Source organism: Curcuma longa, chromosome 7, assembly GCF_044706935.1.
Source record: "Curcuma longa cultivar G26 ecotype Majalengka, Jawa Barat chromosome 7, ITB_CL_G26_1.1, whole genome shotgun sequence".
NCBI lineage: Eukaryota > Viridiplantae > Streptophyta > Magnoliopsida > Zingiberales > Zingiberaceae > Curcuma > Curcuma longa.
The window spans coordinates 7557659-7569697 of NC_133867.1; the positions used below are offsets into that span (position 1 = coordinate 7557659).

General features: G+C 41.4%; 1 protein-coding gene across 2 annotated transcripts; it reads right to left on the reverse strand.

Annotated features, from left to right (window-relative positions):
- Positions 1–445: 445 nt before the first annotated feature.
- On the reverse strand, positions 446–4409 carry LOC141832684 (VIN3-like protein 1). 2 transcript variants are annotated; one of them, XM_074720141.1, is made up of 3 exons: positions 3973–4409; positions 1895–2211; positions 446–1806 (listed from the first exon to the last, which is right to left on the reverse strand). In XM_074720141.1, exons 1-3 carry the CDS (start codon positions 4383–4385, stop codon positions 704–706), a joined length of 1833 nt encoding a protein of 610 aa, XP_074576242.1. In that variant the 5' UTR covers positions 4386–4409; the 3' UTR covers positions 446–703. The 2 variants fall into 2 exon arrangements, with proteins under 2 accessions (XP_074576242.1, XP_074576241.1); XM_074720140.1 differs by lacking the exon at positions 3973–4409 and adding an exon at positions 3401–3644.
- Between the last annotated feature and the right edge of the window lie 7630 nt (positions 4410–12039).

Consider the following 12039-nt stretch of genomic DNA (forward strand, 5'->3'; position numbering starts at 1 on the left):
GTGGGGCCTCCCTACGAGCTTCCCTTCAGCAGAGGCATCGATTATCGAGTGGCCGAGGCACGTGTACAAATGAACTCCAATATGATGGGGTTTGGGGTTTGATTTGCCTGCGATGACTGACTATCGAGGTAGAATGCCCGCCCAGTGTCTGCAAGAGGATTGAAGGATCAGTTTTAAATGACCCTCAGAAGTAAGTTATTGAGGTAGAATGCCCGCCCTCCGTCTGCAAGAGGATTGAAGTTATATAGGATCAGTTTTAAATGGCCCTCAGAAGTAGCAAAGGGAGTACAAGCACGCAAGTCAGGCAAGTTTTTTCCTTGAGAAGTAACTTTTTCACTGTTAAGTTGCGCGTTCCAAGTATGGATCAGTTTCTTTTTCACAGTTAGCTCATGCACATTATAAATTTAGCCTAAATATTAGGTAAGCATGAGCAACAGCAAAAGCGTGATTATGAATTTTCAATGAACTGCAAATTAGAACTTCAGAATTTGTGGCAAGGATATGTTATCGTCAGTAACATAGATGCTGGAATTGGCTGAAGAAACAATCAAGGTTATAAGCATAGTGAATCTGATGTTAAGTGAACCAAAGTTAGTGAACACAGATGGCAACGACTTCAGTAACTTATGGATAACACTCCAACCGGACTGATGTGGGATGCAGAACAAAAAGGCAAACAACACTAAACCAGTTAGCTTTTGAATCAATGCCACAGCTTGCTGCAGAAACCATTGCGCAGCCTATTGCAGGCCACAATTTCAGAAAAGGAATCCAGCAACTGTCCTGCTAAACTGCTAGGATCTTCAATAAGCGTCTGGATGAATGTAATAACCACCCTTCGTTCTTGTTCAGTTGACCTCAAACTAAACCATGTTAAGAACTTCATGCGGAAATCCTTGTCAATGTGACCTAAACATTCCAGCCACCGAATAACCTTCACACAATATTCATAGTTATCATCCAACTGACCTAACCTACGTTTGAATCCCCTAAACGAACCATTGGCCAAAGTGCTATTTCCCTCGCAAGTTTCATTGTGCACAGTCGAAGGTTGTTTACTGCATTCAGGTTGAGAATCAACCGTTGGGACTTCATGGACCACAGCAGCTGCACAAGTCTCAGAATCACCGCTTCCATTGGATCTGGATAGCTCAATCTTCTCCGAGAAGAATGCATTTTCCTCATTGGGAAAGCAATCCATTGGAGGGATTACCTCAGCATTTAAATCAGGAACCGATGACACATTCAGGTCAAGCCGATGTGAGGACCTGGGCATTGCTTCAGCTGCCTCAGCTATAACTTCGCCACTCCCACCACAGGATTCTTCTTCGATATCATCCTCATAGAACCCATCATAGGATCCATTTTCCTGCGCCCAAGCAAATTGCAATATCTTTCCTAGATTTCGAACTTTGAATCCAGAAGATTTTGCAGCAGTTGTCTTCTCTTCGTGCTTGTCACTTGATGAACACCCTTCAACCCCATTATTCTCTATATGTTTGTTGATTATCTCTTTGCTCTTTGTAAAGCACTTTGACTCAGAGTGGCCAAAATCCCCATCTTCCATGAATGAAATAATTTGAAAGGCATATTCTGTGCATGACTGTAGATTGGTAATTAGAATTCTTCTCTGTGCTCTTTGGAAGATGACAGGGTCGTTGGTGTAGGGTTGATCTCTGGACCGGCAATACCAAAGCTTATAACCTTGAATGTCATCAAATATCGAAGATGTTTCTTTCAAAACAATTACAAGAGAAGATGATGTTATTTCTTCAAATTGGATCCTACAAGCAGCCGGAAGCGAGTCTGCAACAAAAGGAGATAGTGATTCCTTGTAAAACTCATAGTGAATTAATTAAGGAAAAATGATTAATGAGAAACCAACTAGTCTCACCTTTGTGATTTTGCTCAAAATGCCCACTTGATCTCAAACTCAACCATTCATCTGCTTTCTCTATTGCAGCCAAGCAAAGCTTCTGAACATCTCCAGCAATAGACAACCTGCTGACAATGCCACGGGTCATCTTCGCAGACATGCCATCCATGGGACCAACTTCTGTTTCTAGCTTGGCCTTTGCTTCCTCCACAATCTGGTGCAACTCTTTGAAACCTGAAGAGCCATACAGAAGCCTGTAGCTTAAAAATATACGATAACAAAGGACATCCACTCGACGAGCATCTTTTGCAACCATAAGTTGCCTCTTCCAGCATCTGTTTGAAGTTGAAGGACATAAGCATAGGTAAGTCATGTCATCCAACAGAATATAGCATCCTGCAAAAGCTAACACAGCATCTTGGGTGGCAATTTGATCTGTGCATAATTGTGCATAGATAACTTGTGTCATTCATATACATAAAAAACTTCAAAAATTAATATAAAATTATTATAATGTAAACTTTTATTAGTTATATAAGATAAAATGTTATTGAAATTATTGAAACTACCACCATTAAATTTACTTAATAAATGGTTCATCCATCATCCATTTACATATCTGGACCATATCATATCACTTGTGGATTCTCTAGTAATCATGTTTTGAGTCAAATCAGCACAATATTGACTGCCTGCAGCTTATTATATAAGAGTGTTTGGACATTAAAAAACTGCATTCCAAATGAACCATAATTGATAATATCAGTCAGATAATGCAGGATAGCAATAGGTTGCCAGTCCGTGTGAACTCCTAGCATTTTTGGCATTTTTTTTCATTTCGACTTCCATCAGTTATTCAAGGAGGTTAAAGTATATATTTTGCTGATGAAACAAACTAATTCATCAATTGGAAGGGAAGTGGGCATCCACTATTGGCATGACAGCCAAGGGTAACGCTAAGTTCCTAAAACCAAGAATTTAACCTCAAACAAATGGTAAATCAGGGGATCTTGCAAATTAGCAGATGAATTTCAATTGAAGGGGAGAGAATCATTCTTCTTAACTTTAAATGGTTGAACCACATGACCTCCACCCCCAAAATGATGGTGATTGCTAACTTCCCTACAGTTGAGGACTCTAATCATTTTTTTTATTTCTAAACAACTACTACCAAACTGTCTTCTAGCTACTACAGGCTTGAAAATAGTAGCACGAATCAATGAAGGAAGGAGCCTAGAGAGAGGTTATTTCCTTCCAGAAATCTAGGATAAATCACAGTTTTAGTTATCATGCTTAAAGTATAAACAAATGAAAAAAGAAAGAATACTTTGAGATTCAGGAACAAATGGAAAAAAATTTAACATGAATGAATATGAAAACCTTAATTAATTCATAACCTATATTGAACACCTTAAAAAATTACATGTTATCTGAAAATAGTTTTAGTTGGCACAAATGACATGGTATGGTATAGAAAACAGTGTAACAGAAACACAGTAAAATAAACAAAAAGAAGGAACTCACCCAATTATTCCTGATACCTTTCCACACGAAGCACAACAGTAGCTTCCATCAAGCAGCATCGACTGTCCTAGATTGAAAACTCCCACCCTTCGGCATTGAAGAGCACATTCAATATGGCATGACAAGCCGCAACAGTCCTTTTCATCAGTTTCTGCTTCGCAGACTAACCAAAGACTAGGATCTTTGTTGTCGTCAAAGAGATGGCAAATGCAACATGAGCACCTTTTGCAAAATGTATCCTCGGAGGTAAGGACAGCCTTACAGGCGGAATTCTCACAAATCCATGAGTTGGCAGAACTGAAACAGAAATCCAGGATAAATCAAAGTTTTAGTTATCATGCTTAAAGTATAAACAAATGGAAAAAGAAAGAATACTTTGAGATTCAGGAACAAATGGAAAAAAATTTAACATGAATGAATATGAAAACCTTAATTAATTCATAACCTATATTGAACACCTTAAAAAATTACATGTTATCTGAAAATAGTTTTAGTTGGCACAAATGACATGGTATGGTATAGAAAACAGTGTAACAGAAACACAGTAAAATCAACAAAAAGAAGGAACTCACCCAATTATTCCTGATACCTTTCCACACGAAGCACAACAGTAGCTTCCATCAAGCAGCATCGACTGTCCTAGATTGAAAACTCCCACCCTTCGGCATTGAAGAGCACATTCAATATGGCATGACAAGCCGCAACAGTCCTTTTCATCAGTTTCTGCTTCGCAGACTAACCAAAGACTAGGATCTTTGTTGTCGTCAAAGAGATGGCAAATGCAACATGAGCACCTTTTGCAAAATGTATCCTCGGAGGTAAGGACAGCCTTACAGGCTGAATTCTCACAAATCCATGAGTTGGCAGAACTGAAATGTTGTAATATCTCAGAAGAAGAAAGAGGAATGGGCTGTTCACCTTTGCTCAGATGCCTCCTTGGAGCCTGATCAGTCATAGCAAAGGGTTCTGAAGAAAGTTTCTTCATCTACAAACTTTTGCTTCCTTTGTTAGTTGCAATAACTTTTTGTCAGTTTACATTATGACAAACAAGACCGCATCCTCTGATTAACAAGCGGCACATGTGTCATATTCTTATTCAATCAAGTTTGGAATGCCCAGCTCCAGCAGATTTATTAAGCATCATCGAAGCGGAACTGAAGAAAAAACAAAACAAAATCTATTAATCTAAAAGTGCATTATTAAGCCTACTGTATAAATAGTGTAGGTTAGCACTCAATCGAAAAATGCACATGCAACAAACGGATTACTTATAAATAAGAGATTCCATAACCTGAAATTTAAAGGAATAGTAGGAAAAATACGAGCAAGCTGTAAAATCTCATTTTAAGCTAGATACCTAGCATAAATCTCCAATCAGAGACAGGAAGCACCTATGACTATGGTGAGTCTAACAGAAGCATCGGTGTGTAAAAGGAAAACTAAGTCAAGGGTCATGTGTCAAGTTCTAACCCTACCAACAAAGGTGGAGGGAGAAATGTTGGAGGAGGAAAAACTCATTCCCCCACTAGAAACAATCTTGTGTGCCACTTGGTTGTCGGAGGAAGAAGGTTGCCTACTCAATGCACAAGAAAATTGAAATAGTTCTCCCCCCTTGTGTGCCGCTCAATCACTAGAGAGGAAGTTCCTCACCTCTTACCTCTGATGCCAAGCACTTCAATGTATTTGCAGAATTCAAGGCCAAACAAGATGTTTCACCTGTGCCCATAAAACAATTTTTAAAAACCATGGGTATCAGTGTAACGCCAAAACATAACACAACCATAGTGTAAAAGTATCAAGTTTAGGTGGTTTAGCACACAAGCCAATCATATTAATATCTATAATCACCTAAATAGAGTTCAATAACTGAAAAAATATGGATAATGAAGGTTTGAAATAATTAGAAATTCTATGTTAATATATTTAGATTGAGCCCAATTACCAAAAAAATTGAAGCCAATTATCAAGGAAGATACTAAAACTAAGGGTATACCAAGATATCCAAGTTTATATCAACTTATTTCTTCTTAGGCTTTTTTATATAATTTGATTCTTGTGATACAAGCCTCGTCATATTGAGACCAACGTATCAAAAGAAGTCAACTATGTAAGGTATAAAATTTTGATTCAGTATTGATTTCATTGTGTGGCTGGAACAGAAGAATATCAACAGTGACCTGTATCAACACACAATATTGTGAAACCTCTTCATAATTGGCTAATTTGAGACTGACTTCACAGCATAGACCATTATCATCGTTCAAATAAATCTTGTTTTTGGACAGATTGGAAATGGCCTCTCAAGTTTTAAAAACTCTGACTAAATTGTGTCAAGAGTATGAAAAATCATTTTTGCATTGTACGTCTCATGGATAGTCTCAAAAGGTAATGGCAGCAATGCTGTTTCTCATGGTGTTGGAATATGGCACCGTCTCAGAATCGAGTCACTCTTTGCATAGAAAACATCACAGGGAGAGGCATCAACAACATTGCAAAGGTTTTGTATTGGACAGTAAACAACATGTTGCTCCAGAAGTCAAGAAGATCTTCACCCTGAAAAATCTTCTGCATCAAGACTAGAATGTTTGGTGCAAAAAGAATTTCAGTTCCCATAATTTTGTAGTACAAAGAAAACCACTAAAAGTTACAGATATTATGCTGGAGTTTGACTCCATATTTTTTTTATCTAAGAACTAAATTTTAATTAAATGTTCTCCATGGATTTTTATAGAGACTACTAGCAAGAGTTGATCAAGTTCCACCTTTGTACAGTGAGCAAACTATTTCAAGAAAATTTGATTTAACTTTAATAAGCAGCACTACAAAAAATTCAGCCAACTTTTCTACATCAAGAGGTTTCCAATCAGTGTTCGTTAGCCTAAAAAAAACCATTTTTTCATCTAGTGATATGTGGAATCGTGTCGGGAAATCCTCCACTATTACCCAAATTGTAAAATTACAGATACAAAAAGAACACCAATGAAGCATGAACCATCAAAAATTAAAGCAACAGAAGGGAAGAGGGAAGAAGGCATAAGATAGGGACCTGCTTGTTGATTTCGACGCCGATGGCTCGTTTAGTAACGTTCCAGACCCTGCCTGTACGACCATGGTAAAACTTGTGCGGCATGCCCTTATGGACGGCGCCGTTCACCTTGCCCGATCTTGTAGGTGCGGAGCTAGGTCGTCAGGGGGATGTGCCCTTTCTTTCGGATGGGCCGGGAGAAGAGATCCCTGGTGCGAGATCGAAGCCCGTGACCCGCCGGCTCGCCTCTCCGCGCTTACCTTTTCAATCCAACGCCGGGTGCCGACTCGAGCTCGAGGGGGGAACGAGACTCGACTAGGTTTTACCAGCTACAAGCTATTTATAGAAAACCGTGGGAGTCGGTGCAACAAAGCGTCCCATGGACGGCAAAAACCTTCCAATTTGTTTTCCATTTTACCTCAAAAACATTATAAAATTGCATTGCACCTCACTTTTTTACAAAAAAAAAAATCTCACTTAAAAGTTCAGTGAAATAAGATTTAATAAATTCTGAGTGTCAAACTGTAAAAAAATATTTAAAAATTTGTTTGCTGAGAGTTGACCAGCTTTTGCGCCGATAACAGTCTACGTCAACTGATCGGTGTTGGCCAGCTTAAACCATTGGCCCTGAGGGTCGCAGCTCGAGTCGAAGCTCAAGCACCGGCACGGGTTCGTGACGACGGTTCTCCAGTTGCCGCCGACTTCGAGGCACACCGCACATAGAAGTCCCGTCGTCCATCTGCGTCGCCACGTGAAGTTGCGAGGCCGACAGCAGCGTCCACTTCGAGGCCGTGTCGCATTCCTCCAGCCGCACCTCCATCCCCACGCCGCCGGCGGTTGCGCAGGAGAAAAACGAGCCGTTGTTGAACGACAATGTCTGGCGGACGTAGCTCCACTGGTCTGCGCAGCGGCCGCCGGAAAGTTCCAGGCGCTGGAAGGAATCATCGGTCGAGACGCAGAGGCCAGTCAGGGGATGCAGGATCGTAAGGTGGCCGGAAGCTGCTTCCGGTTGGGACCTTGGAAAGGCTGCTGAATCGACCGGATGCGCGCCATTTGAGCATCGCTTTTGGAGCCGCTCCAGTCGAGCAACAGCACGCCGTACATCTCGTCGTGGTCAACGACGCCTGATCGGAGATAGTAACTCCCCGTCAGCGCCCAGTCCATGTCCTGGGCGGTGGCGTACGCCAGGGCGCAGCTGAAGTAGCGGTTGTCGTTGGTGTTCGTGCCGCGAGGTCGAATCCGAATAAATCAACTAGTTTGCGGGCTTCCTCTACCTCTAAATCTTAAATGTTTGGGCTCATATAGAATGTTTGGGGATTAGAAGATAATGTTACAGTTAAGAGGCTGCTTTATTTGAAAAAAAAGACATAGAATAAATTTCATGGGAATTATGGAACCATTTATTAATCTGAAGGTGAACTTCATGACTAGAAGACTGGGAATGAATGTTGTGGTGGCAAATTACTCTGGAAAAATATGATTTTTCTACGATCAAAATATTGAATGTTCGGTGTTAATTGATCATGATCAGTTCTTGCATGTGAAGTTAGTTTCTCATCTGCTTCCTGACTGTCTGTTTGTTACTATGGTGTATGCGAAGTGTGAAAGTAGTGGGAGGAGGGAGTTGTAGGAAAAGTTACTGGAGGTGAGGCCAGCTATGGATGATTTGTGGATGGTAGGAGGAGATTTTAATGTTATCACAGGACCCAATGAACACTTTGCCGGAGTTGTAGCAAAGCCAGGAGCGGTCAGAGAATTCAACAACTTTATAATGATGGCTGGATTAATGGATGCAGGTTTTGTGTGTGATGCGTATACATGGACTAATAATAGAGTGTGGAAAAGATTGGATAGGGTATTGTTGTCTACATCTTGGAGTGCGAAAAACTTCGGTATTAAGGTGGAACATTTGATGTCACGACCCGGGAGGTCATCCGAAAAATTTCGACAACATCTCCCCAGTATCCATGACCCGGAAAGGGCATTGTCCACTACGGAGGTGTGGAAAAGATGGATCTGACCCGGGAGATCAGATCCATGACCATCTGTGAAGAGGTAAATCGGGGAAGCTGCAGTTGGCCACTACGGAGAGGGCATTGTCCTGGTTTCGTCGAGATTCGACCCTTGCTTACTTTAGCAAGTCTGTCTCATAGTAACCAACTCAACCATGCCGGAGGCAGGTTATGGCTTTTACAGTTGTTCCGGTCAAATGCCGCCAACAGTCAATCTACCAGTCAAGGAAATGCCACCTCAACCTAAGCGGACCCCGGTAGGATGAGAACATGAAAGATCACCACAAACAAACGGATTAGCTGGTGTTGGGGAGTCCCGGTAGACCACTCCGACGCTTAAGTCAGTCTCCAGCGAAGGTGAAAGCAGGAAGAAGAAGTAGCAGTATGCAAGAGTCGAGAGAGCGAACCTGTAACCGTGTGAGAACTGATATACCTCTGAAAGAGAACATTTCTTCTGCCAGGGGGTAGACTATGGTGGTATCTGGGGGACAAGACCTGGGTCTTGCTGACACCTATGCCAGTAGAGTGGCATCTAGGAGACAAAGGCGATACGCCGTATAACTGTTCTGTGGCTTGATTTGGTACGACACCTTTGTCGTTTAGCTATAAGCGGAAAGTGGGCAGTACTGACGAGGTGAGGCGTGAAGGCGCAGCCATAACCCTTCCCCTATACAGCGGGTTCACACGCTTGGTTGTCGGTAGTTTATTTGTCTGTTAGTCAGGAGACTTGAGACTTGAGCTTGAGTTCATGTCAGAGGGGGAAGAGATGTCCGGGACCGGTGATGGCCGGGCTTTTCCGGGTAAACTGGATGAACAGGATGGATGAGCAGACCAGGAGGATCGAGTGGTCTGAATGCTGATGCCGGGGTAAGGCGGGTTACCCGGCAGTAGCTATATATAGCATCATTGTGACCTGAGGGCTGATGTCGAAGGTGGTGTTCTCGAAGGTGGGATCAAATATAAGTGAGATCGCCCGGGTAAACGACATGTAGGACTAAGTGAGTCGGACAGGCTAAGTAGTATGAGGAACTTTGGTGATAAGGATGGAGTGGGGCGTGATATGTCTTACCCGGGACCTGTTGCGATTGGGGTTAGCCGGGTAAACACGACTAATAACTGAGCAGGTCGGGAAGATTGAGTAGGCTGCGGGAACAAAGTAAGCCTAGCAAGCCTAAGTATGTCAATCACTAAGTAGACTGGAGTGCTGGCCGCAGCATGAAGTGAAATACCCGGGACCAACTGGAGCCGAGCTCTATCGGGTGAACGGGGTATAAAACCGTATAGGCCGGGTAGACCGGGTTGGCTAGACAGGCTAAGCAGGCCGCGCCAGGGATAACTAGGCCTGGGTTCTCAGGGCCAGGTTGACCATGAACCTCGGGACGGGCTAGGTTGGATTTTCTGTTGACCTATCCCGCCACGTCAAGTCCGGGCAAGACTTACCGCATCAACAGTTTTACTAACACTTGCTGTCTTTGGAAAAATAATCTGTATATGCGAAAGAATATTGATTGTATTATACTCTCCGATAAGTATTTATTTATGTATTGTTATCAATCGAACTGTACAAACTATTTGGTACAGTTAAATTTCATTGAAGATTTTTCTTTTTTCCTTTTGACAAGATTGACTTAACTTTAACAACTAAGGCTGTAGTAGAATTATTTTTTACTGTTAAAATTAAGTACTTTGTTATTTATATATCATAGATCTGGATTTATTTTTTCTATATTGATCTTCTTTCTCTCTCTATATTTCTCTCTCTATCTAACTTTCTCTCTCTACCTCTCTCTCTTTCTCTCTACCTATCTCTCTAGTCTTTTTCTCTATCTCACTATCTCTCTCTACCTTTCTCTATCACACCTTTTCTCTATCACACTTTTTCTCTCTCTCAATTTCTCTCTCTATCTCACTTTCTCTCACTACCTTTCTCTATCACACTTTTTCTCTCTATCTCACTTTATCTCTCTACCTTCTCTCATCTATCTCACTTTCTTCTCTGCCTTTCTCTATCTCACTTTCTCTCTCTACATTTCTCTCTCTATCTCACTTTATCTATCTACCTTTCTTTCTATCACACTTTCTCTCTCTACCATTCTCTCTCTAATTTTCTCTGTCACTGTTCTCTCTCTCACTTTCTCTATCTACCATTCTCTCTCTAACTTTCTCTCTCTACCTTCCTCCATCTCACTTTCTGTCTCTATGTTTTCTCTACCTCTCTCCCTCTACATTTCTCTCTCTACCTTTTCCTCTCTCTCACTTTCTCTCACTATCTCAATTTCTCTCTCTGCCCCACTTTCTCCCAATTTCTCTCTCTATCTATCTCTATATCACTTTCTCTCTCTACATTTCTCTCTCCACCTCTCTCTCTCTCTCTCTCTCTACCTCACTTTCTCTCTCTTCCTATCTCTCTCTCTATCTCACTTTCTCTCTCTACCTATCTCTATATCACTTTCTCTCTCTACATTTCTCTCTCCACCTTTCTCTACCTCTCTCTCTCACTCTCTACCTCACTTTCTCTCTCTTCATATCTCTCTCTATCTCACTTTCTCTCTCTACCTATCTCTCTTTCTTTCTCTACCTCTCACTCTCTACCTCACTTTCTCTCTCTTCCTATCTCTCTCTATCTCACTTTCTCTCACTTTCTCTCTCTACCTATCTCTCTTTCTTTCTCTACATTTCTCTCTACCTCACTTTCTCTCTCTACTTCTATACCTTAGTTTCTCTCTCTACTTCTCTACCTTAGTTTCTCTCTATCTACTTCTCTATCTCACTTTCTCTCTCTATCCCACTTTCTCACTTTCTCTCTCTACATCACTTTCTCTCTCTACTTCTCTCTACCTCACTTTCTCTCTACCTACTCTCTCTCTCCCACTTTCCCTCTATTATTTTCACTCTCCCACTTTCTCTCTCTACCATTCTCCCTCTCTTTCTCTCTATCCCACTTTCTCTCTCTACATTTCTCTCTCTATCTATCACTATCTCTCTCTCTCTTTCCTCTATCTTTCTCCCTCTACCTTTCTCTCTCTTCTTTTCTCTACCTATCTCTCTATCTTTCTCTCTCTATCTCACTTTCTCTCTCTTTCTTTCTCTACCCTTCACTCTCTACCTCACTTTCTCTCTCTACCTATCTCTCTATCTCACTTTCCCTCTCTACATTTCTCTCCCTACCTTTCGCCATCACACTTTCTCTCTCTCTATCTTACTCTCTCATCACACTCTCTACCTATCTATCTTTCTCTCTCTACCTTTCCCTCTATCTCACTTTCTTTCTCTACCTTTCTCTCTCTAACCCACTTTCTCTCTCTACCTTCTCACTATCTCTCATTTCTCTTTCTCTCTCTTTCTCACTTTCTATCTCTACATTTCTCCATCACACTTTCTCTCTCTAGCTCACTTTATCTCTCTACTTTTTCTCTATCTCACTTTCCCTCTCTATCTCACTTTCTCTCTACATTTCTCTCTCTACCTTTCTCTATCTCACTTTTCCTCTCTATCTCACTTTCTCTCTCTACATTTCTCTCTACCTTCTCTCTATCACACTTTTCCTATCTATCTCACTCTCTCTCTCTCTACATTTCTCCCTCTATCACACTTTCTCTCTC